We start from the raw sequence: 27,962 nt of genomic DNA, 5'->3' as shown, positions 1-27,962 counted from the left end.
CAATCAATTTTGAAACTGTTAGGCAGAGCAGTTAAATGTCATGAATTTCACGTGACTTTGACAATTGAATATTGCTAATATCATCGACCCCCGTGGAAAAAGTCATCGGAAAAGCGTTTTTCCTTACTACTATCGGTTGGCATTATGTGCTGATGTGATATTTCGCATAAGAAGTTTCTATGAGCCTTCTAATTTTTCCAAAATTTTGACATTTAACAGCACTGCTGTTAGGTATGACTAAAAATGTGTAAATATTTTGACACAAGTTTGTTCAGCAAAAGTATAGCTAATATGTTGAAGGTTCACTGTGTGGTATTTATTTCTTTTCAATTGCAATTATTTTTCTGGAAATTTTAATTATACCACTAAGGTTGAACTTTTGCCTCACCTTATGTATTTTTTAATCTTCAATAATATTTTAAACAATAATTTTTCCTCCTTTTGCACATGAACTGTTTTTTTCAAGCTCGGTTTGATTTCCTAATTTTCATATATAATCATTCAAGGCCCAAACGCAATGGTAGCGGAACGGCAACGGAATGCGGAACCGGTTCGCCAGCGTGAACTACAACAAGCTTGTCGATTCAGTGTTGGTTCAATTTCATCCGTTGTCAGCTCAGTCGAGATGGTGTGATTCATACTGGCGAACCGGTTCCGCATTCCGTTGCCGTTCCGCTATCATTGCGTTTGGGCCTTCACCCTCATTCTTGTTTACGGTGGATTCAAATTTCTATTTTATTTTATTCGTTCGAAATCAATGGTGCACTTGATTTTGCAGGCCTAAACGGGAAAGCAAATATGTTTTCGATCGAAAGAGTATTCGAACGCAGACAAGAATAGGGGTGATTATTTTTTTCTTATGAGTATGCCAAATGACCTGCAGGGTTTTTTTTATGATTATGCCAAACGGGGTACAGCCATATGTAATATTTTCCGAATGTTGCTAAGTGTGTAATATTTGGTGGTGTAAAACAATTGGTTACACAGCGCAACAAAAATGACATTTTTGCGTGTCTCAAGGATCAAATTATGTGTCTTTAGTAGATTTGGGGTTGCTGAATCTGATGCCGTTCTCATAAATTTCCCAGCATGTCACAATTTTTAGCTACAGGTCGCCAAAGTTCAATATGCTTGTAGTCTCCATACTAAATTCTTCGTTTCTCTTATATGGCAAAATACAATACTTTTCTAAACCATCAAAAAATAACTTTTCCGGGTACTTTTGACCCTTTACAAACTTTGATGATAAGTATTGTTATACACATAAAGTTTGAATTCTGTGGCAAATTAAGTAAATAAATTGCCTTACAAACTGGCAAATTTGCATGCAAGTTGGCTGAAATAGTCAATTTTCGCATTTTCAACAACCAATATCTCAAAAACTAGACGTGCTATGATATTTGTGTAAACGGAAATGGATTCAGCCCCAAGAAACATTTGCCTATTTTATAATCATTTATTAAGCAATTTTTCACAACTACATACTGAATAGTTGCTTTATTATATTACTTTGCAGCTGCTACGCACACATTGTTCAAGCAAATCTGGCGAAATTATTAAGCTTCTTATCATTTAGTGACTGTAATCATATATTGTAATGATGTTTATTCAGGTTTCACTTAGCTTAATAAGGATTGATGATTTAACAACGCTAGTTTAACAAACTACATTATTGCAGTTTAATTCAGCATCATGTTTAACAACATTTTAATTATTTCCAAGTGAAGCCTTTGTTCAGGCGTTGTTCACACAAATTTGGAGAAGTTATAAAGCGTGTCGTTGTATATTGACTTTATTCTACAACTTCAAAATCGCTTTATAAGCATTCATCTCAGCTTTTATTCAACTGCCACAAAATTGATTGAAAACAAATAAATGACTAAAAATAGCTAACACTGTATACATCAAATGCAGTGTATACCTTTACCATGAATTAATAACCACACTCTTAATAATTACCTGAATACTGGATTCAAACTCGAGACCTTCCCATCGTCAGCGGTATACCTTGCCATCTGCGCCATCCTTGAATTCATTTATCAGCCTTCCAGTGCCCAATATAAACCTCTTATAGCTGATTATTGGTCATGCTTGAGCTTCTATTCAACAATAACTAATCAACACGTGCTATGCTGATCAACAACTGAATAAGCGCATTACTTCTGCTGCTGTTCAGTACTGATGCGAGCTGAACTCAGTGGCTATTTATAGCGCACAGTGAGAAAATTTATTTTAATGCTGGTCAAAAATAAAGTTTATTCACAAATTAAAAACAGTCTGAAATGATTAATCGAATTTCATAATAAGTTTTAACTTGTTAAAACTTTAATTGAATTGTTCATCTAACTATACTAAAATTCATTTATTAAATGTATAATATTTCTACTAGGTTAATATTTTAATTAATGGATCATTAAAATAACCAAAACGGCCGCTATGAAAAGCATAGATAGCGCCACCGTAGACTTGTGTGTTTGACAGAACAGCAATGCTGTCACAATGTTAAATCCCATTTACAGAGGCGCCTTTGTTTTGGTGCGATGAGCACTTGCAAAAACTACCTTCAATGATCCATTGTCGCACTTTTTCCATTTATTAAACATTATACAAATATAAAATATATTTCAATCAATAATCCTATGTCAGAAGACTGATTCAAATATTTTCTAAACATATTTGAATATTATATTGAGAAAGCATCAGTTATTATTGTATCCAACATGTTTTTATATATCAGTAAGCTAGTGACGAATTCGACAAGGGCGAAAAGCCACTCAAATAAAGATAAATAATAATAATATTAGTAAGTTGAACATTGCAATACATTAGGAATACAACGCAATTTTTAAATATTTTATCCATTTATTAAAAATATGGCTATGGTGTGACCTATTTTGTAAGGCTTCTTTGTTGCTGAACAATGTGTTTAGTAATCGTTATTTTGGACTTCTTTGGATGACCTGCTCGGATGATATATCTATGTTGTATTAGGATTTTATAAAATACCTATTCAGCTTTTAATCATGTTCATGTTAAACATGGAAACAGCTGAAGTGCGAAGCAACCAAAACGTTAGTTCGTCTCCTGTACATCTGTTTACACAATTATATTTTCTTGGTGGAATATTGGCTCTTTAATAGAAGAAAAATGACTTGTTCAACTCATTAGTAAAACAATCTTGACAAGTCGGCAGAGATTCTTTGGAGAAGTTTAATAAGTGTTGATTCTACTATTATTCATTCCAATGAAAAATGTTGAACATTGACTTAAATTTGGATCTAAATACCATCTTCTCAGCTATTTGTAGGGTATTTTTTAAGCTGTCACCATTATTCAACAATAATTAACTATGTATATGTTTATTTGTGACACTGGACTGTAAGTTGGGTAACCACTTTCATGTAACTATTGTTAAATTATTATTTATACTTCGATTATCATTAGAAATGTTATGATTAGTAAGTTTTTCCGATATCAATAACGTCGCAGATGATGATCACTACATTTGGAAAAAATAAATTTTGATATTTTTATTCCAATGTGATTCGAACTTTACCCTCGTTGATCCATTACGTCGGCAGTACGTCCATTACGTTAATCCATCCATCGCATACACGTCTTGGATTTGATTTGAAAAACATTTGAAAATAACATAAAAAGACATAATGAGCCTCTGCATGCTATAAAACTTTTGACTTTTACTGTGCGCCCTGTTTTCAAGTTGGCCGTGAGAGAGAGCGAGACAGCACTAAAACACGGCGCACAGTAAAAGTCAAAAGAACAAAAGAATTTATGGCACGTACAAAGGCTCATACGTTTTGCTCATATACTGTTATTCACATTGTTTATAAGTTGAACTAATCATGCTGGTCAACATTTTAAGTATTAGACACTGAAACTTTTGTACGATTTGTTGTTAATCAAATGTTCAATATTCTACTAAAATGATGGCTACAACCTATAGAAGCTTTTAATCAGTCAATTGTTAAACTTCTTATGTGTTGTAGAACAAAAGCTACTATATTTGCATTTTCGGAGGTTTATTCAGCTCTTATTCAAAACACAAACTGCAAGTGGAATAACAGCTTTTTTATAAGCGGAAATTAATATTATTCAATTAATGATTCAACTAAAAATTTGTTCAGCAATGGTTGCTGCTATGCAGCTTGTATTAAGCACGTAAGTATCTTAAAAGCTACCAATTGTTCCTTGGGGCAACCCTTTATTAAGTAAATAGAGGTATTTTGATGCTGGAGACAAAAACGTGTTCCGCAGTGTAATCAACTCTATTTCTAATTTTGTTCTGCAATAATTGGTTGCCACATTTCAGCAGTCATGGGGTTGTATATTGTACAACATTGCAGAAAAAACTTCGCTTTTGATACACAGTATCAGCGCCATGCTTCTAGCGATGGTCAACCGTGTGACGACCGTAAGGCTAAGAATATCATTAAGATAATAAATCTTCGAGCTGTTTATGGATCAAAGTATATAGTACTAGGTATACCATTTAATTACCCTGCCTAGAGTGTGTATCCTTTTACAGATACACATATGTCGACCTCAACTGTAAGGTCGCCTTCATGTGTACTGTACACGACACTGAAGACGGCCTCAGAGTTAAGGTCGAAATACGCTTAGCTGTCAAAGAATACAAACTCTTGTGAAATTAAATGGTAAAGTAATAAATTCGGTTTAATTTTACTTATCATTAGGATGTTTTAAGAGGTAAATAACCACCATCGTTTTACAGATTTTCTAGTTGTTTTGTTCAAAATCGAATCAAAGTTCACAAAAAAATATCACTTGCATTTATAAGGTTTAATCACCGCATGACTTTATTATTATGAAAATTTATTGGGTTTTTTCGGTGAACGTGATACCTATACCCAGAGTCAAAGAGAGTAACGAACACGAAAAAAGCCAATAAATTTTCATAATAATTATTACTTGCTATGTAAAATGCCGTGAAATAATTTTCATAAATATTTTTCCAAATTTGAACGAAACAACTGTTTTATTTTTATTGCTGAGGCTTGATGATTGATTGATGGAGTCTTCAGCCTTGAGGCCCAAGTCAGTCAGGGATCTGGAGTTAACCGACAAATTGAAATTTCTCGCGCTTAGTATCATACAGGCGTATCAGCAGTGATCGATTTCTCTTCATCGACTTTTTCTTTGGATTATCACTGGAAATTCAATCAATTTTCGAAACATTTCATGATGCAGTGTGACGAAGAACGATGAGCGCTTTATATTGAACCAACAATATTGGCCGAAAACATTCTCCCGGCCAAGTAATTAGCCAAAAAGAAAATCGATGAAGAGAAATCGATCACTGCAGTTACGCCCTTATGATACTGAACGCGAGATTTATTTGATGAATATTTTTATTTAAATTAATCAATCATCAGCATAAGAATGTTTCTCTAGCGAGTAAAGTCATTCTTGTGTAACCATATGATGACCAGACTTGGGAAGAATCTAAACGAAACATCATTCCGTCGGAAAGAACTTTGCTACGAATGTATCCATAATTTTCATACTTGAATACCTTCAATGATGCTTCAATGATGATATGGGCCACGTCAAATCTTCAATCCCATAAGTGAAATGGATAATATTTTAACAAAATTGCTGAAGAACCAGTTATTAAACCGCTGAAATTTTCTCAGTGATTGATGATACATTTTCAGAAATGAAGACAGTAAATTTTCAGTAGTATTCATTTAAGAAAATGTACGGGTAAACTTTATAGGGAGTTTCTGAAGATACTCCTTAGAAATTCTCTGCATAAATTCTTATGTAATTCAAGAAGAAGTTCCTGTGTGTTTTCGGTAGGAATTACCATGAATAATCCTTGAAGAAAATGGAAATGTTCTTGAACGAATCCCTACAGGCATCTCTGAAAGATTTCCTAACTAAATATTTGAATTATATTTAACGACAGGAAAAACGAAAAACGAAAAACTTAGAGAATGACAGGGGGTATATATACTGAAGGAATCGACAGAAATATCTGCAGAACATGAAGTTTTGAAACAATCATTAGATGCTTTTAAAGAAAATACAGTTGAAATCCTGTTACAATGTCGGAGCAACGAATTATCTCTAGAAAATGAAAAAAAAAATCCATTAAAGTTTCCCTGGAGTATTTTCAAAGAAATCCACAGAAGAAACAATGTAAAATTCATACATGTATCCAAAAGGAAGACCTGAAAAAAACAGTGGTATTTCTCGAAGGATTGCTAAAAATATTCCGATCCTGGTATCTGATGCAACGTTCGATATCTTTGGAGAAGTAGTTGTAAAATACTTCCCAGGGAGAATCTCTAGAGACTCCTCGACTGACGTCAGCTTTCCTAATAACTCCTGCAAAAGCAGTTTTATATAGCAGGTTTGAATGCACATCAAAATTGCCGTATCCTGATTTCTAATGGATGTTTTGGCAGCATTCTTGATATTGCCTTGATTTTTTTCAGCTAACATTTTTAAAAATCTCTGCTAAGGTCAACTTGTCTGGTAAGCCCACAAAGCCCACAAAAAAATCCTGTAACAAAATCCTAGCCACTCAGTCTTATGGAGAATCTTTCCCAGAATCGTCGCTCCAGTGTAAACTTGTCTGATATCTACTTCTAGGGCAGAAATAGTTCTTATGGTCAATTCCATGGGTATTCGAAGAATAAAGAGCAAAACCTTCATTTATTGAGTCTTGTTTGTGCATCGGTACGTATCACATCGATATCGTTCGCTCTGTATAGCAAGTCAATAACAATCGTTTTTGTTTCTATCCCTCATATCAACCCCTTGCATTGTCTCAACTCTTCTGTTGAGCGGTACAATGCCGGACACCGGTGATGATACCAACCGGCCAAAGCGGCGGATTAGAAACTACAACGAAGCTTACACTGGACCGTACCTGGTAATTGCGGAATCTTCTAATGGCAACATCGTGGCGTCCAAAATCGCTAAGATGCTTATCCAAAAATTCGACCGGGATTATGTGCGTTCCATACCAATGACAAAAAAGAAGATGAAAATTTTGATGCGTTCACGTCAGGCAGCCAACCAACTGGTGATGATGGAGCAGGAAAATATTAAATTCTCAATCCCCCAACGCCTCATCGAGTGCCTAGGTGTAGCTTACATCGAGCCCGAAATTGATTCAGATGAGCTAAATACAGCGGTGGCCTTTGACAAAACAAAATTGATTCAGGATGGAAACCCAGCGGTAGTCGAAACGAGACGCATAACCAAAAAAGCGAATGATGGATCAACAAAACTGTTGTATACCGTCATAATAACATTCGACGGTTTAACCCTTCCGTCCCACGTCGAGATAAATCAGGTACTGTATGGAGTTAACCCCTATGTGTACCCTACTCGTCAATGCACTAATTGTTGGCGGTTAGGTCACGACAGAAAAAACTGCAAAAGTGCTATTCGCTGTCCCAGCTGTCTGGAAGGAAACATTGATTCTGATCACAATTGTGGCCAAGAAACGCCACAATGCGTCAATTGTCATGGTGATCACAAGGCAAACGACCATCGACGGTGCCAAAAAATAATCGCTAAAAAGCAGGAGGATGCTGAACGTCAGTCCACCTACTCCCAAGGGCGTACGGACTGGTTTTGCACATTGGCTCCCGAGGAAGCGGATTCTAACGTTATGCAGAATAATGTTCAAAACACTCAACATGCGGAGGTTCACTCAGATCCTCGAGCATCGGCTACCAATAACCTTGCAACCACTAGTGCTCCACCCCCAAAGCGCCGTTTGAGGGATACTGACTGTGACGATGAGCTGCCCCAACTCGAGGTACATATTTCGGATGGGGTCTGTAAATCAATTCAGTCTGGTATCGAATCGAACGAGGTAGTGGAGGTAATGGCGGAAGTTTTGGAGGTTGCACCCGAAGACCAGGAATCAAGAGCTAAAATTCGAGAGCATGTTCTGGGAAGAATCACTGAGCTGGTCAACGACCGTGTCAAAAAATACCTTGATACTTTAAGGTTATGATAATGCTCCACACCAGCTGACTCAATGAATACCGAATCACTACGCTGCCTTCAATGGAATTGCCGAGGTTTACTTCGTAAACGCTCGGTACTGATCAACCTTATCAATGAATTAGAATGCAACATAATTTTACTGAATGAAACACATCTTGATAATACTATGTACTTCAACTTGCCCAATCATTCTATATTTCGCAAGGATCATCGGAGCAACTCAATGGGAGTTGCGCTGGCGATTCGGAAAGATCTACACCCCACCGCATTCCAACTAAACGTTCCCGTCGATATTCAACATATATCCTGCCAACTCAGAACTAGTCTAGGAGTAATCACGGTGGTGTCTGTGTACATCCACCCACAAGCTAATGTTTCGGAAAACGGATTAGCTCATTTTCTTCGGTCCGTACCAAAACCTTGCGTCATTGGTGGGGATTTTAATGCGAAACACCCGCTATGGGGCAATAATACAGAAAATCAACGAGGTCGATGTTTATATGATGCTTTAGAAAGCGAAAATCTCGTTGTACTTAACAACGGTGATGCAACTCGCTACGACGCAAATAATTCGTGGAGTGCAATTGATATCACCATAGTCTCACCCGAACTGAGCTTGATGTTTGACTGGGAAGTCCAGGAGAACCCCACGGGAAGCGATCATTTCCCTATCGTATTTGGATTACTGGGAACCACAGTGGACCAAAGGCGTAGCAAATTGAACTGGAGAAAAATCAATTGGGAGACTTACGCTAAGAAGATTGAAGACGACCTTGCCGCATACACAGGGTCGTTGGATCCTATCCGATTCTTTCGTCTGGTATGGAATGCTCTGACACATTCCGCACCAAACCCCTCTCCAAGAACTGACAAGATGAAGATTCCGCAACCATATTGGGACGATGAACTTGCTGCTGCTAAACAGGAGACTAGAACAGCTTTCAAAACTTGGAAACGGATGCTGACACAAGACGCTTATGACGATTATAATGCGGCAGAGCTAAGGTTTAGGAAAATGATTAAGGAAAAGAAAACTGCCAGCTGGCGAAAATTCTGTGACGGACTTGATGGCACTACTTCAGTCAACACGCTGTGGAAGATGGCACGTCGATACAAAGGGCGCGCTTCATCAGGAGGACGAGAGTGTATACCCCAACCTGTTTTGGAAGAGTTGCTGGAAAAATTAGCCCCTACGAGTATGCCGAATAGTCCCATGCAGTTTTCAGATTGCACTTGTGAGGATCATATTGAGGGCAACTTTTTCTCAATGTGTGATCTACAGTCTGTCATGAAAACCGGGAAGGATTCGGCTCCAGGCATAGATGGTGTACCGTATTCTGCTATTGCACACCTACCGTTTGTTGGATTACGAGCCTTGCTGAAAATCTACAATGAAACATTCGAGAAGGAGGGAACAGTTAGTGAGTGGAACCTGTTTCAAATCGTAGCTATCCCAAAACCGGGGCAACAGGTGAATTCTTCTTCATCGATTCGTCCAATAGCTTTAGCGTCCTGCTTCCGTAAAACATATGAAATGCTACTCAAAGAAAGGGTAGAATGGCGGATTGAGAACATGCAACTTTTCCCATTCGAAATGTGCGGATTTCGTAAGGGGAAAGGCACCATTGATGCAGCCAACATCATAGTTGAGGAATCCTACCGGGCATTACAAAATCGTGAGCATATGCTGATATGTAGTGTTGACATTAAAAGTGCATACGACAACGTAGACATCGATTGCTTGGTCGCAGAAATGAGAGCGATTGACATCGAAGAATGCGTAATCAAGGCAGTTTACTGGCTATTTCGAGAGAGAGTGATTGTAGCTACGACAAACGATCATCAACAAATTTATCGAACAACCTGGAAAGGGCTTCCACAAGGTTCGCCATTGAGTCCTGTTTGCTTCAACATTTTCATCACCAGGATAATGAACAATATCCCTCGCGGTGTCATCAAAGTGGGTTATGCTGACGACGTTACCATTGCAGTTCGCGGAAAACAGTTAGAAGAAACAAGTGCGAATCTACAAGCTGGATTGAATGGTGTGGTGAATGACCTATCGAAACTAGGGCTTGAAATATCGTCTCCGAAGTGCAGCGTTATGGTAATCTCAAAACAACCCTTGGAGGAAGAGCCGCAAATCCATATTGGAGAAGAAACAATACCTTATGTAGATTCGATGAAACTACTAGGCATCTTCCTAACATCGAAACTGTCATGGTCTCGCCATATAGCACATCTGAAGCAACGTTCACTGCCCTATGTCAATTTCCTTAGAAGTATCGCTGGTCAATACTGGGGTGCGCACCCGCAAACCATGCTCCAAATCTACAAATCGTGCGTGCGGCCAATTCTCGAATATGGTGCAGTGTTCTTAAGAAACATTCCAAAAAGGGATGCTTTAGCATTGGACCGCATTCAGTATGCCTGCATACGGGTTTGCCTCGGATCAACTAAAACTACACATACAGGTTCTCTGGAAGTAATGGCGGGCTTATCCCCTCTTGAAATTCGTCGAGACGTAGCTATCTTGCGGTTCGTCAACAAGAGGATTGGTCTCGCTCCTTGGGAGAGACAATTTGCTACACAACACGCCATAGAGTCATCGAGATCTCCTCTGAGAGATGCAGTTATTCGTTTACGAGAATTCTTTCCATGGAATCATACCCTTCCAAATCTACCATGTTTCCTCGTTGGCTCTACCGTAAGGAGCAAACGTCTTTCTATTAACTTCAGCATTCAGGCGGCTATGAAACAATCTACGGATCTTCCTGCAAATGACCTAGTTCAAAGAGAAATGGTAAAATCGTACAATGGATTCAGTGTATGTGCTACTGATGGATCCAAAAGTGTAGATGGAACAGGATATGCCGTTGTTAACAATTTTGGTGCACCTTGTGTTAGTGTGAAATTACCGCACAATATATCAGTGTACATGGCTGAGTTATTTGCGATACTCGACGCAGTTCGCCTCATAAAAGAAGCTCCCATGGGTAAATATGTTGTCATGACCGATAGCATGAGTGCCCTAAAAAGTCTTCAAACCCAATCGGTAGATTCATCGACTCCAATGGCTTGGTTCGAAGTAAAGCAGGCAGTACGTCTAGCTGAATTTGAAGGATCTGAATTATCATTTTTGTGGGTCCCAGCTCATAGCGGAGTAATAATGAACGAAGAGGCTGATGAATTAGCAAAAGCAGCGTGCATTAGTGGAGTCGAACAACCTCATCGACTGACTTATTTTGATGTAAAGTATCCGGCGAAGCAACAGGCAATGCATATCTGGCAGAATAACTGGAGGGATGGAACCATGGGTCGTTTCTGTCACAGCATACTTCCTACTACTTCACAACTACCGTGGTTCGTAGATAGTAATTTAAATCGGAGACAGGTGGTTATACTGTCTAAACTCATCAGTAATCATTCACGTTTGCCAGCCCATCTCAAACGGAATAGGATAATTGAGGATGATTCATGTTCCTGTGGTGAAGCACCTTGCGATCCGGAGCACATAATATTCGGATGCACTAGATTCCTCAATCAAAGGCGTACATTGTGGACGATGTTAATTAGAAAACAAATAATTCCAGATTTGCAAGTAATACTTAGGGAACAAGATTTAGAAGTTTTAAAGACAATAGCCGATTTTATTATCGCATGTGATGTTGATATATAGTACTATACTTGAATTACCACTTGGCAGGCTATGTGTTATTATAAGTAAAGCCAAATAAATCTAAGAAAAAAAAAAAAAAAAAAAAAAAACCTTCATTTATTTGTGTTTATTTACTAAGAGTTCAATTTTAAATACACTTCTTTTAGAATAAGTACTCGCATGAATGAAATGGGGATAAATTGCTTGCTACCAGGGTTGGCAAACTATTAGGCGATCTTTATATGCGTTTATAAATTATCAATAAGCCTACCATCCACGTTACAGTATCTTCTCAAATCATGGTTATGCATGTTCCTCTTTTTTTTCGTAATATGTAGCTTTGAACAATGAACGCAAATTTCGGACGCACAAACTCCTATCACGTGTTCTTCAGCTCAGCGGACCGAAGTATCCTTGATTCCATCCTACCTATTCAATAGAAATTTGGTACTCGTCTAATAAAGGCATCGCTACAAATGCTCGCTAAGTACAGCTACGTGGTTTGTTCTGTATGATGTCTGGTTGAAATTCTAACTTTGATCTAAATTCGTTTTTTTTGTGTTAGCGCTAAAATGTTCTAGATGTGACGTTCTCATCAGAAACTGAATTCAGCGAAAGAGAACTTTGAGATCCACTTCCTACCTTAAACTTTAATTAAAGTACATTTTCAGAATACAATTTTCTCGAGTTATGTCGAAACTATAAGGCATTTGTGTTTGATTTTTTTTGCTTGATTCGATACCTGATCAACGGTAAGTGTTCATTTAATTGCACAATTTTCTGTTTTATAATGTAAAATCACAACTGGTTTAATTTTGAGGTAGGAATACTGAGGAAAAATGAGAAAATCAAATGAGTACGAAATGTAGTGTTAAGTTTGATCGTAATTGCATTTCACTAAGTCTAGCAACTATGTCCTGTGTAACGTCTTGGATTTAAGGTTCTCCAAACCAAAGCTCATTCGAAACACGCGAAAGCTTCGCATGATTTAGGAACCTTTTACGTCTTTACGCTGCAATTCTTAAGCAGACCTACTCCGACAGCGTGGAACTGAGTTCTTCGCTTTCCTTCTCTTCATCGGTGTCCAGTGTGCCAACGGCCCAGGCAAATACCCCGGACAAAAATATGAAGAATCCGGCGGCGTAAAATGAAATGTCCCACTGTTCGGTCATGTCGTACATGAATCCGGCCAGCGGAGGTCCGATGAGACTGCCAATGCCCTGCACCAGCAGACACAACCCGTACGCAACGGTGAAATCATCCAAACTGACCAACCGGACCAGGATGATGGGCGTGAAGGAGAATGTACTGGCGAACGTGAATCCGAACAGGCCGCTCAAAACACCCATCATCCAGTAGCTGGTTATCACCAAGGGCATCAGGGCGATGGACACGCCGCATACTGGTTTGGAAAGGGAGATAACAAAGATTGATTAGTAAGCTACAGATACTGTAGTTGGTCGTATCGAATACTTACAGAACATGCAAACTGCGTAGGTTTTGGACACGTTGACCCACGGTTGATCACCTAACCAGCCGAGACCCACCATACCGATGGTATTGGTGATGCCGATGATCGAGATCAGATTGGCACCGTCCTGTTCCGTGAAATTGTACATGAGCATGTAGTCCGGGATGTAGAAGTACGGAATGATATACCTGTTGGAACATAATAAATCAATGGATCGTTGTTTGTGCAATATGATATTTAATAAACTGAACTTACCAAATGAACAAAAGTAACGTTGAAATGGACATCATACAGAATTTGTACTCGAAGAAAAGTGAAAAGTCGAACATGGTTTTTAAGGCGTCGATGAGGCTGTCGTACCATTTCTGTGAGAAAAAAAAATCGTTGGTAATATTTTAGAAACCATATGAATATGATTGGATTTATTGAAAAATGCAACATTATTAGCGACATAACAAATAGCAAGCAACTTTTTTGTATCAAATTTAACGATCAATGCTTGTATTTTTAATTATATATTCATCAATTAGATTGAACTATGCTAGTGATAATGCTAAATTAAGAACTGCAAATAATGTAGAGCGAATAGTGGACTATATTTGCTTTAAAAAATATGATTCTAGTTCAACGATTGATGTTTTAAATTTTTCGAGGTGGTGAAGATTTTTTTTTTCTGAGGTTTTTTTTTCTGATTACATTCACAACCACCAATACCATTAAAAATGCTATCAAATTCTCTGAGCAATCCTTCCAGAAATATCACCAGAAAATTTCTTGAGGATCGAAATCCATCCACGAGATAGTCACTTATGATCTAGAGGTTATAGCGACGACTTCATTCCTACAAAAGGTAAAGCCATCCCGAGATGTGCTAATCCTTTACGTATATCAGATATTCATTGAAAACTTTTTCTATAAGTTTAATCAGAAGTTTTTCCTGAAATATTTCCGAGATTCCTCTCTGAGTTCTTTCGGAGAATTTCCCATGAAATCGTAAATGAATTATCACTAATTTTGTCAATAACTAGTGGCCTTGCCATCAAGTAGGCTGTTGTAAAACGCAGAGGCGACTCGTAACCTCACTTTTTACCTGTTCTACGAATCTGAAAATGGTTATTTGGCAGTTTTAGATTAAAAAGCCAACAGCAAATCATTGGAATCGTCCTTTCTAACAGATCTCTTCTCAATAGATACAAATTTGTTGCTGAAATTCGAGAATTTCTATTCGTGGAACAGGTAGATTTAAGGTTAGGGAATCGCCACTGGTAAAACGTCATCCTGTTTTCCCAAATTTCCAAACTCTTTCATCGCACTATCATGTCGCATCCCTTTTCGAATGCAACTGTGAAAAACTTACGACAATCCCACAATCCATTCACCCTTCTCCAGCCATTTCGTGACAAACAAACACCACTCCGTTTTTATTTATATAGAAGCTAGAAGATATATCATGATTGTCATCTGGAACATCTCTTTGATTTTGTTCCTGGAAATACTTTAGAGATTTCCCCCAGAAACTTAATAATTTCCTTCAGGAAATTGTTAATCAAATATTGGAGGTACACTGATAGGCAAAATAAAGTGCCCACCTTACCAGTTTTCGAATTTCTCTCATTGATTTGGTTCAAATTAAAGTTAACACACTTAAATCTTTTTTGATATTTTATTTTTGATATTCTTTTAAAGTTGCACTTACGAAATTTTGAGAAAAAAGAATTTTACTCAAAGAAAAAGAAAATCAATTTGTATTGACAAAAAAATAGTGACAAAAAAAGTGCCCACTTCCTTCTTGGCCCTAGAAAAGATGATTTAAGAAAAATAAAAAGCAATTTAATGGTTAATGTGTCCTTCTTTGGCCTTAAGGACTTGCTGGAGGCGCTTCGGCATGCTTTTCACCAAGTTTTATTCCTTGAAATATTGTTGAAGGAATTTCCTTTGGTGATGCTTTTACATGTTCTCTATACAGTGGCGCAACTAAGGGGGGGTTTTGGGGGTCAAAACCCCCCCCCAGAGCAAAGAATTTTAACGACTGACCACAAAAAATTGAAATTCAACGCTGCATTGTCGTCTACAAACACCGTAGCAGTAGGTTGTATGAATAGAAATATTCTTCTAAGTTGTGGCTTTCTTATTAAAAGGCTCCCGAGAAGCTTTAAAGGATCATAAAATTCTCATTTTTACTGATAAGTTTATTGCAGGCTTACAACGATATGTCTTTTTAAACATACATGCAGATATTTTGGAACATTGTAAAACAGCTGATTGATGTATCTTCCAAAGCTTCTATAATCTTTTAGTTGGATCAGCCTTTAGCCAAGTTTCACAACCTACAGAATACGTGATTTTTTGGAAAATCAGTTTTCAATGATTACGAATAAAATTCTAGAAATGTTCAAGGAAGATAGCGGTTCCGTTACTAAGCTGAAAAATATCGAATATTGTAGACGGACATGTTTCAATATCTGCAATGCCACCAAGCTCTTCTTTTGTTATAGGTTAATAGTAGATAAATATTAAAGGTACGATTTTTTATATTACATGTTAGGGGGCGTCCATTTATTACGTAAATTGGAAATTTTTGACCCCCTCCCCTCCTTCATAACGCTTTTTGTATGAAAATTTTCAAATTTTTGTTTGAGACGTAACGCTTGAGTTTACTCCCCCCTCCTCCTAGAGCATTACGTAATTTGTGGAAGCTGCCTTAAATAAAAGGTTATATAGAATACAATTTTTCAAACAATTTTCAAAAATACCAAAAAGTTTCGAAAGTCATAAAAAACTTTTCTCATATGCGTGTTATGAGTCAAGGTTTAAGCCAAAAATAAAATCATTTTGATTTCTGATCTGCGAAAAAATACGCAACATTCCAAAGTGTACCCCGTCTAAAGGCGGGGTTGGGTATTAGAGGGTTAAACTTCAATTTTAAAAAAAGTGTTCGAATTTGAAGCATGACACTTTAGATCGTTGTTACGTTTAAGTATGATTTGTTGTGATGATCGGTGCCAGTAGAAATATTCAATAATAAATACTGTTAGTACATAAAACATCGAGACAAATATTGCTCCGCCAGTCGTGACTCGAACACCCCTGCCGAAACCTATCCTCATTAACCAGCCGCATCATTGAGAAATACACACGCAGTACATAAGACCAGCACACAAACTGCATAAAAATCTTCGCGCAAACCAACACAAATGAGAAGCAAAGGGAAACAGCACACTATGATCTCCACTGGTTCAGTTGGAGCAAGAGAGCGATTGCCGTTATTCTAGCCACGTACGCACACACACCATGGCAAGCAGGAGAGCGATCAAGTTCGGCTCAGCCAATCTCGCATTGCAATCACATCGTCAGTTGACAGAGCGCGATCGGTCGGGTCAGTTGGCACCCAGTTCGGTGTTGTTTGCCAAGCAAGAGTTGTGTGATAGAAGTGAACCGGAAGATTTTCCACAAGTGGCAAACGTGGTCGCGAGAATAAGTTCAAATCGTTGGTGGTAAAATCACGCTTGCTGTCGCTCTTAAAAGCGATCAACTGGAAGACACGAAAAGGCGCCTGGTGAGTAGCTTTCATGGTGAGAACGGAACGCTCGATCAACTTTGCGTTTCAATCCAGCAGATTCGCCGTCGCCGGTTTGATCGATCGCGTGGTCGCCATCAGGACGGAGACACAGCCTATTGTCTTCGCAAAACCATTGTCATCAGCGGTGGTGGGATTGCGTCAGTTGAACAAAAGCCGGTAAGTTTGCTTCGCTGTTGGAATTGGAACAAGCAAACTCACACGCTCTCAATACAGGAACGATTTGGCATTGCCTGGACGCACACAAACACCGCGCCTGTCTTGAGCCGGATTCCTCGCAAACAAGCGCATTCGACGGAGAAAAACCCCTTCTAGGGTAAGTTGGCGATGAATCGAACGACGAGCGAAGGCTGACCTGTCGGACGACAGGGTTTTTTTTCTTCCTTTTGTAGTTTCGCATTACTTTTGCTGGAGAAGGCTCAACTACGGTGTGCGCGCAGAGGTTGTCAACCCGATTGCGGCGGAGCACAAGGAACTCTCATTTCGCAGCAAATCCGGGGCACCATCGGCAAGGCGGAATCGTGGCCCATGAGTAGAGGTTGCCAACCCGATTGCGGCGGAGCACAAGCAATCCCCATTGAGCAGCAAATCCGGGGCACCATCGGCAAGGCAGAATCGAGGCGAATGAGCAGGCGTTGCCAACGCGTCGAAAAGGCGGTTCATCTCGGCGGGCACGGCAACTGCGCAGAAAAACAGCTGGTGCAACGGAGCGTCCGATCCAGAATGATGTGGCAGGGGGAGTCTACGGCGGCGAAGGTTTGACGGCCGATGCCGTGAGTACCAAATGACTATAGTATTAAGTTGATCGATGTTTCCGTATATAGTATAGAGGTTAGGCCTTGAAGAGAGAGGAGCTAGGAGTTAGTTGATATGCAGAACGTTCAATATATGTTACTAAAATGAATATCTGGCTTTGTGATTCAGTTGAGGCCTCTAGCCCTCAGTGTGTGTACCGAATCCCCTTTCGCTATTGGTAGTTTTTGCTCTACCGTGTCGGGAAGTTGCAACATCGTATTTGACGTTCACTTCGCTGACAAAAATATTATTAAGATGGACAAAGACATTAGGAACACAGGCAGATTGGTTCGCAATTTTGCTGCTAGGTGACGCTACCCGAGCAAAGTCGGATAACCGGTTGATATCAAAATGATAACAACTTTTATTATCGCTGTTATCATTTTGATATTATGTTATCAATAATAGTCGAATGATAACAAAATTTGTTATCATTGTATCCGTGAGACATTTTTGATAACAGGTTGATAACAAAATATGTTATCATACATCTTTCCCATAACATTTTTATAAAGCATATGCTATTAAACAAAGTTGACTTTTTGTCATACAGAATTTTGTAAAATTATTTGAAGCGTAAGTTTAATCTAAAACATTCATCTATCAAAATTTTTCTTGATTTATGACCATAAAATTCAAAAAATGCATCATCATGCAAATTTAGTTATCAACTTGAACTCAGTGATAACATAATTTACTATTACTTTGTCATTTGAAAACAAATTTAAGTTCTCATTTTTGTTATGTTGGCTGTTAATTCAGCCAAGGTGATAACAAAATCGGTTATCAAATGATGATAACCAGGTAGCAAGATTTGTTATTATTTTGCTATTCAACTTTGCTCGGGTAGTGAGCATGTAAAATTGAGCATTTTAAACAAGTTTATCTTGTGATCTACACGAGATAGAAAATTCGAATCTTCGGCAAAGTTATTCAGAGTGTCAAAAAAATCAGACCTTTTCATTCAAAAAAAATCCGCTTGGTGCCAGTGCCACTAGTGAGCAAATAAAATCAAAGATTTCAGCAGGTAAAATCAAGGATGAAAAATTAGAGACTTGAATATCCAATGATTTAAACCTAAATCACTAGGAAAATCAGGACTGAATCACTGGAATATGTAGTGAATTAGACCTGATATTCTTGAATATGATGTCAAACCTGAATCACTTAATTATGAGTTCAATCTGACATGATTTATAAAAAAATAAGTAGACCAATCCAGAGTCTCTTGAAAATGAAGTATATGAGTCGTAAACTATTTGAACATGAAGTGAATTCGAATTAAATTAAAGTGAATTAATCATTACACAATGAAGTGAAACAGACCTAAACTGCTTGGAAAACATGAACCACTGGAAAATGCAGTTACACAAAAATACATAACTTAAACTCGAAATGAATCAAACCTGAATTTCTTGAATATGAAGTAATTCAAACCTGAATCACGTGAACACGAAGTATTGAATAGAAAGTTAATCGGACTTGATGCACTTGATTACCCAAGTAACAATTTCAATGCTATTTGATCTTAGATGTTATTTATGGAGGTTTTATTAGAGATACATTCAATCCTGACAGATTTTATACAGCATTGAAAAGTGCTAAACGGTCTTTTCAGCAAAACCACTTTAAAATGCTCTGTAGATACCTATAAGTGCTTCCGTTAAAACTTTTTTGTTGGACAAATTTGTTGGTAATAAATTGTATTTTGAAGGAGCTGTGTAGTGTCTATTAAAACCTATACTTAAAACTTCATCATATTTGTCTTTCAAAGACATCGATAAAACTGACAAGACTGCACTAAGTCATGTTGAAACCTTCTTAAATCTCAACTGTCTGATGTTATTGGAATGCAGTCTGCGTGTGATTACCAATATCATTATGTCGATAATGATAATTCTCTACATGGAATATGAGTTAATCAGAACACGAAAATAGAAATGGCAAATATGATTACCGTATGTAGCTATTTTTCCCATGCTTGCCTGAACTTCCCGTTCTAGTGAAACAACGGTACCGCATACAACAGATGAGCTACATCAGTCCGTGACGACCTCTCAAGGGGTCCGCGAAGCCATTGCAACAAAATGTGTAATATTTTTATGAAAAAATTGATAAGTTATAAATAATAACTAACGTCGATGGGACAACAATGGGTCAGAAGGATGAGAATGAATAAAAACATAATTTGAAATACGAACATTTGAAATGTCATATACCAAGGTACCAACAAATAATTAGACATCTGGGACGATTGATCGTGATTTTTAATAAATTGTCTTAAAAAGCTAATTTTATCAAACTTGAAAAGATAATGGTCAACATATAATAACCCACGAACATATTCCCATGCTGGGAAAAAATATTTCAAATCAAATTAGGAGATTTATCAAATAATCAACTTGGATATATGCGTTTTTGATCCAACCTCGACGACGGTAACAACTTAATGAAATCATCGAATTTTGATAATTGACATAATAAAGAAATTGAATTTATATCAACTACTCACTCGAAGCTCTCAAAGCAATTTTAGATGAAGATCTGGTACCTCTCATTACTAGATTCTCTTCTAACTTATGACATGTCTTTCAAGACTTTTTCATCCTGTTTCGACTCGGGGGATTGCTTTGAACTAATGAGAGTCGCCTCAAGGAAGTGCTGGAAGCCAACACACCCTATATGTGTGGAATAAATCCATAGAGATATTTTGCCACAATCTGCCAAGAACTTCGAAAGAGGTCACAAAAATAAAATAATTCGCCTAAGATGTTATATTGTCTCTTCTGATAACTCCTAGATGAATTTATCAACGCATTGCCAGTGCAATGATTCTGGTAAAACCATTCCAATACAACAGAAGGAAAATGCAAAGAATTTCATGACATGTGTTTCAAGACTTTTTCATCCTGTTTTGACTATGGGGCTTGCATTGAACTCGTGAAAGAAGTATGCAGTACTGTTCTATGGATTTATTGTGCAATAAAGCTTGATTAGAGATTGTCAATGCATGTTTTCGCCAAGTTTGGTTCTTTGCTTTTTTGTTAAAATTTGTTTACGTTTTTACTAGAAATATTTCAAAGAAGCACAATTAAGCTCAGCTCCTTTAAGAATGCTTTGCATGTTGTTTGAAAATCTTGGAGAGTTTCAGACGTAATTCTAAATATAATTTAGCACAAGGTTTTTGAAAAATTCTTAGTAAGATCTTGACGCATTAGTTAGTTAGTTAGTCGATTTGTTTTGTAGAAAACCTTTTTCACATTCGTGGAAAATTTATATCTGTTTGCAGTAAGTTCTGCGATTTCAATGTGAATAATTGTATTGAATATGTCGAAGATCTTTGACGGAAACATCTTTTAGAAAAAAATTTTAGCCAACAACATATTTTGCAGAAATATTTAACAATATTTCGATAACAATTTCAACCATCATTTGACACTCAATAGATTTTGTCGGGAAATAAATGGTAAAATATAAAAGTTTATGTATGCCTATATGTCCTCATAAAATAAATGAGTTATTCATTTTGAATAAATAACATTTTTTTATTATACACTCTTCAAAAATTATTTTCTAGGGGCCGCGGAATGTTTGTAGGACCTCAAAAGGGGCCGCAGGTCTGAAAAGGTTGAGAAACACTGAGCTACATGAACAAACTTTCACTTTTCAAGCACCTATCACTTGCCGTTTTCTGCATCAGTACAACCAATGAACCACGGGCCTTATCACAACAATTCATTCAAGTAAAACCATAATTAGATAGGTACGTAACAAAGCAAATTTAGTTCATTAAACTACATCACAAAATTATATCTTTCGATTTGTTTACCTTTTTGACAGCACTAGCTTTCCTGAGCGCATTAAGTTTAAGCCAAGGGTCCCAAAAAACCTATTTGTCTTAGCGCAGAACAAATAACCTGATTTAAGAATATCTTAGCCAGTGGAAGGTTTTGCGAAAGGATTCATAAGATAAAAAGCTCTCATGAATGATTATATTGTACGGAATAATCACCAATTGATCTTAAACCATCCCAGACAAAACCAGCAAGATTTAAATGGATGGAATCCATTTTTACTGTCGCCGTTTCGCGTGGGAAATTTCAATTTGTGATCGTGTGCCATCATTCTGAAGATGGAATCAAATCTGAAGATGGAATTATTATGCTTCGGCAGACATCATGATGATTTCAAAATTATAAAAAAGGTTATGATTTATAGACAACTTGTTGGCTGATGTTTGTTCAATCATAAGCTCTTAAAGGATCCAGACGGGCCTTGAAGAGAAATTCACATTTCAGCAGAACAACGACCCGCTGTATACTGCCAAGAAGACCAAGTCTTTCTCCCGGTCTTGTCGGATTAAACCGCTGGAATGGCCTCCACAAAGCCCAGACCTCAACCCATCGAGAATTTGTGGGCGATTCTCGATGCCTGGGTTGACAAAACTGATGTTACCAACAGAAATAATTATTTTGAAGGCTTGGAGCGCGCCTGGGAAGAACTAGAACCACAACACCTACAAAACCTGGTGAAAAGCATGCCGAAGCACCTCCAGCAAGTCCTTAAGGCCAAAGGAGGACACATTAACTATTAAAATGCTTTTTATTTTTCTTAAATCATCTTTTCTGGGGCCAAGAAGGAAGTGGGCACTTTTTTTGTCACTATTTTTTTCAATACAAATTGATTTTCTTTTTCGTTGAGTAAAACTCTTTTTTTATCAAAATTTCGTAAGTGCAACTTTAAAAGAATATCTAAAATAAAATATCAAAAAAGATTTAAGTGTGTTAACTTTAATTTGAACCAAATCAATGAGAGAAATTCGAAAACTGGTAAGGTGGGCACTTTATTTTGCCTATCAGTGTATATGTGTGATCAATGTTGGCGTTTCAATCGATTTCGCTGTTGCCTTTCAAACAAATCAAAAATTTGAAAACCATTTTTTCTGTGGAGTTCCGTTTCATCCGAAGGGAATAGGTTTATTTTTTAAACGAAAAGACTTCTGGTATGGCGCAATCTCTTCTCTATGGATTAGAGGTTTTCCAAGCCGTTTACTAAACCGGAATTGTAAGCTTGTTGAGCCTCGCCCAAGACTTGATGAATTCTGCACAAAGTACATAGCTCCTGGGTGTACCAATGATCAATATTTGATCATTTAATGTGGGATATGTATCAGCTATGCAATATGGATTATTTGAATAATGAAAAATAAAAATCCTACCAATTTCATGAGAAAAAATTCGACGCTTTTTTTAAATTGCCAATTAATAGATTGAAAGTAACTCCATGCAGAAAACTATAAACTAATCCATAAACAACTGTCAACTAAAGCGATCATGCTTGATTTCAAAAAGTATCCCAAAGATAAAAAAAAAACTTCTGATTCCTTTTGTGCGTAAACGATAGCTATAATGAGTTAACAAGACGAAACATATGGAATGAATCATTCCAGTCAGTGTTATCGCAACTGATGATGGCATGCCAAACTCGCCTGTAAAAGCATCCACCGAACGGAAGTTCTATCGTTTAACACTTACTCTTAACAGATACATGTGTGAAGGCACAATATAGATCTGTTCGAAAATCATCATTACATTTTAATACGATCTGTGTTTTTTTTTTTCGCGGAATTGTAATGCAACTATCGATATGAAGTTTTGATACTGATGAATTTCTACCAAGGTGCAAAAGTACATTTATCCGATGCTTGAAACTCACCTCTTCCTTCTCCCTCGCAATTGTCGTCATAGAGTTGCGGTAGATGTTCGGGCAGGACGAAGCCTTAAGTCGATACCGGGCTGTGTTCAGCAAGGCACCTCGGTAGTGAATGGAGTTGCGATGAACGCGCATGTTCTGCAGATAGTGGGAATACCGCAACGGATGTTGCGATATGTTGGTCCGTCTCAGTCCACCATTCTTATGCTTCGGGTGTATCTTCTTCTGCTTCGGTACAACCAGAGTGACCGTGGTGTTAACATTGGGATTGAAGATCTCGTTTTCGTAGACTACGTCCAGTGAAGTTCCCCGGAATGACCGTTGATTCTCGTCGTCGGAGGTGTTTTTCAGAGCGAGGTTTGTTTCGTCCAGGGACCAGGTGCTACCTCCTCCACGGGATTGCAGCTCTTTCTGACGCTGACAACTCAGATATCCCTCGTCTAAAGAGTTGACACTAAGCGTCTGGAGTGAGGATTTGCGCCCAAGGCTTCCGGCGTCCCCATAACCAGTGCTGGAGAGTTTTTCGTACGAGTTTAGCGATTCTGTGCTAGCAAGCTTAGCTAGCATGTTCTTCGTTTCTTCGACGGGGGAATGTTCTTCTTCTAGGCGACGAAAAGCATCCTTTGCGAAGAGGGCTTGTCGGAGGGAACGCCGACTGCCACTGTGAACGTTCGGCTTAACGAGTTCATGATCATGCGTGATGAACGTAGGCAGTGTTAGCTCGGATTGATACTTTTTGGCAATAGCTGGGTCATCCGGTGGAATGACTTGATTCGCTTCGGTGTTGACGTTCGTTACCAATGTATCTAGGAGATGTTCTTTGGGCACCCCCGTTTCGAGGAGTTTCTTAATTTCGTCCAAGCAAACGCTCGAGTTGGAGAAAGTTTGTATGCTCTGCGAACGACTTTCTAGTTTTTCCTCCTCAATCATCCAGTCAGGATCACGCATTAAGGCACCCATGGCGACGATGTTGAATAGCGTTCCGGCGAGAATCAGAGTGGTGCCACGCCAACCAAAAATTTCTATTAAATACTGGGTGAAGGGGGCATAAAGGAAAGTGCCAATGCCAGTACCAGAAGCACCGATTCCAGTGGCAAAGGTTCGTTTCTTGTCGAACCAGAAGGCGATTGAAACAACTACGGTGACGTATTGAACACCTAATCCTAATCCAGACAGGATCCCGAAGGAGAAATACAGCTGTTCAACCGATTGACAGTATGATGAAATGATGAAGCCGATCGTGGCAACAGTTCCTCCAATCATGGTCATTTTGCGACACCCGTATCGATCCACCAAGTTGGACATAATCGGACCAACCAGAAGAGGCACGGCGATGAACAAGGACCCAATCCAAGCGGTTTTTGATTTTGACTCCCCAAAGTACGCAAGCAGCTCAGTGTAGATCAACCCGAAAGAGAACGATACGCCATCCATGATGAGAGAGGTCACTAGCGATGCGAATACTACCATCCAGCCCCAGCCACCGTCCGGTATCTTTGGCTTCGGCTTTCTTAGTGGTTCATTGTATGACGAGAGAATCGAATCAGCTTCTGATAGTTCCGAATTTAGTCGAGGCTTACGACGATTGGGATCAACGACCGTCAGCTGCGACATAGCTCGACGATCATCGTCCTGATCGTCATCGGAGAGATTGCAAAACGTGACTTCGTTTGCGTTGAGGAGCGTAGTTTTGATTGCTTCCAGTTCCTCTTTTCCGAAGCGTGTGCCATTGTGATTGCTGTTGTTCTGATTCAGCTGAGTGTCCGTATTGTTCCGGAGCATGTGACTCTTGTTATTGGGATCAGTGATTTGGATTTCAACGACCATTTTAGCGGTATATTTTTAAACTGTTTTATTTCAAAACGAGCAGGAAGGAAGGTAATCGACAGCGAATAATTTCAATGAAATTTATAACAGGCGCCTTGAACTTTCGCTTTCAAAGTGATCCTCGGAGCCGCGTGTATGACCTTCAGGTGTAATTGGCTCAGTTTGCGAAATATCAGATCTAATAATAATCACTGTGCGCGGGCAGGTGTGCGGCCGACCTATTGGAAAAGCTTCCAAATATCGGCGGCAATTCCACGTTGCTGGCAGTTGGCAAAGCACATCAAGACCTTTGTACACGTTAGTTCACTTTCTGGGCGATACACAAGCTAGTTCTGCTATTCGGGGCAGAAATTTGGTTGCGCTGGCTGAGGACGCACCTGCACAGCAAATGCGTGCGAAGCCCGGATATACCAATCCCGACCTCGACCCCGTAAGGCAAGCGTTTGAAACGTTCTCAACGGGAGCGATCTTCTGTGGCGACTAACGGCCCCAGGAAGATAAATGGCGTTAGCGACGACGATGCTACTCGGCTTGGTTTATTGCTTTTTCGGTCTTGTAGATATTTACGGTTGTGATTGGCTTTTGTTTTTGAACTGCGCAATACACTAACACAGTCGCGCCGGAAACGTTGAGAACGGTTTCTGCTGATGACAACTTTATAGGAAGGTGCCACCAGCTCACGGCAACACGGTTCCTATCTAGTCTCAACCGAGCCGGCGTCTATGATGGTACGTATAGTTCTCTGGCGGGTAATGGCACTATTCACTCGTATTAACGTCGATAACTTGAGCTGCCTGGATCTAAGGCGGGGGTCCTTTGGGGAGTAACGATGACAATGGCTCACTTGACTGGGAAAGTCCTTTTTCCGGATGTAATACATAAGTCTCGCGAACGATTGCTTCAAATCGGTTTGCACTGGTTTTCTTCTCATCAAGCCGGTTACGCGCCGGTTTGGCGAACTTCAACCAACAAGCCTATCTTTAAACGTGTGACGTTGCGTAGTCGTTGCGTGACGCGATTGCGCGCGCTATCTAGTCAAAGGTCCCTTGAACCGTAGGGATGACGGAGTTCTGATCACTCCGCAAATGAACAATTTTTTCCTTGCACTTTTCGAAAATTTTCACTAAACAATCTCACGAACTCCAGTCGTGTCAGGCCTTTCTTCCTGGGAGGCCGACCCACATTTTTCCGAAATTACTTCTTCACTGGACTTGAACTGCACACAACAGGATCACTACAGCAGGATATCATACAGAGCTCACCAAATTTATAACACTGCACCCGGCCTTACGGTTATCCTCTTCGTGTGACTATCGTCGAAAGAATACGCTTCTGAATTGCCGACTGGTCTCAATATACCACGGTAGTGACGTCCACGCTGCAAGCGCTCCCCACAATCGTTAACGTTTTATTTTTAACGAAAAGTGCTGGCGTTGCGCTCAGCTCAGCTGTTTTCCGATCGAGACGTTCGCGTCCACTCTGGTCAAATGCTACCGCACGATTAACTTGGCTGTATTGTATTGGGTGTGTTGACGTCCGTCGAGGAAATACGAAGCGCGTGTTTGGGTTGGTCCGCCTGCCGTTTGCAAAATGTTTTGGGAGAGTCTACCTGAAAATAGATTCGCAGAAATGAAAAACACACAAATTAGAGTGATTATAATTGGAGCGAGGAGTGGGTAAACAGAAATTTGGCGTTCCTCAGCGCATCCCGTTGGGTACACCCCAAACACCGAATCCTTGGCACTTTGATTGGCCTAACGGTATGGGGAAATGACCGGTCCAAGGCCAACGCCATTTGAAGGTCATCTAATGCGGAAAGTGGCAAAACATCGTAATCTATTGAGTCCAGAATAAGGATCTCTTCCATATTAATCGTCATTATATTACATACAAGCTATATCATGATTGCAACTCTGATTGAACCAATTACAGTGCAATCAAAAATATATTTGGTCTCTTGGACACAATGTGTCCAAGATGAAGATTATTTTTTTGGATGGATTAAATAGAGGAGATTGGGGAGACATATACATGGAAAAAATCGTAAAGCTTTCGTTGTTTGTCGTTTAAATAACGAAAATATGCAGAAAATGTTAGTGGCGCTTATGTCGACCTTGCGAACATGGGCAGTGAAGTAAGATCATATATTACAAAATAGATTTAAATTGGATTGAAAGTACTCAAACATTCATTCTTCCGATTACATGACTTACGAAGCGATTAAAAAAGAGGTGACACTTTTGAACACATGTACAGATAATGAAATAATGAAGAGAGATAATGATAGACAGAGATGATAAGATAGAGATAATGAAATCGGAAAAAAAATGTAATGTACCGTGACCGCCCCTAACTCTGCGAAATTTTACCAAAATCCATCAAAATCTGGTAAAATGCTTAAATTTTCGTTCGAAATTATTGTTCATATATTGCTACAATATTAACAAAAAATACGCGTATTTTCTCAACAAATTAACGTTTGTTACTTTGATAAAAAATAAAATACCTTTGAAAATATTGAAAAACGTCCAAATACATTCATAATGAGTTCGTCACTTATCCATGACAGCCTAGTTATAGTAGAACATGAATTCGGTCTCAAATCTCTTAGCGAAACCCAATTTTACAAACTGGGACCATTTTGGTAATCTAAGTTAGAAATTTCCATATAGCGTTAAACGCCTAGAGGTATGCAACACCCTATAAATGCTCCGTAATTGATCCAATGTTGTTAGATTTATACTCCATTATCAAAGTTACCCCAAAGCAGAAACCCGATTTTCGATTATATGAAATTCTTTGAAACAGCATGCATAAATATTGAAGTTTTCTTTGAAAAAACTATTAAAGTTACCCCGTTTTACGGTACGGAGGTACTAGTTTTATTTATGGAGCAATCATAACTGATA

At 38.7% G+C, this 27,962-nt stretch overlaps 1 protein-coding gene across 3 annotated transcripts in view; it reads right to left on the bottom strand.

Annotated features, from left to right (window-relative positions):
• Positions 1-11,783: 11,783 nt before the first annotated feature.
• The window catches only part of LOC5565651, a 60,648-nt gene continuing 44,469 nt past the window's right edge, over positions 11,784-27,962 (bottom strand). For 2 of the 3 annotated variants that reach the window (XM_021841208.1, XM_021841210.1), the window contains exons 2-6: positions 23,230-26,662; positions 23,049-23,084; positions 13,398-13,507; positions 13,149-13,330; positions 11,784-13,073 (exon numbers count right to left, since the gene is read on the bottom strand). In XM_021841208.1, coding sequence (XP_021696900.1) covers positions 12,703-13,073; positions 13,149-13,330; positions 13,398-13,507; positions 23,049-23,084; positions 23,230-25,053 — 2,523 coding nt within the window. In that variant the 5' untranslated portion in view covers positions 25,054-26,662 and the 3' untranslated portion in view covers positions 11,784-12,702. The remainder of the gene's footprint in view (positions 13,074-13,148; positions 13,331-13,397; positions 13,508-23,048; positions 23,085-23,229; positions 26,663-27,962) is intronic. The other variant, XM_021841211.1, reaches the window with a different exon arrangement.

This window comes from Aedes aegypti, chromosome 2, assembly GCF_002204515.2.
Source record: "Aedes aegypti strain LVP_AGWG chromosome 2, AaegL5.0 Primary Assembly, whole genome shotgun sequence".
In the NCBI taxonomy this organism is placed as follows: domain Eukaryota; kingdom Metazoa; phylum Arthropoda; class Insecta; order Diptera; family Culicidae; genus Aedes; species Aedes aegypti.
This window is presented reverse-complemented; position numbering and strand designations above follow the sequence as displayed.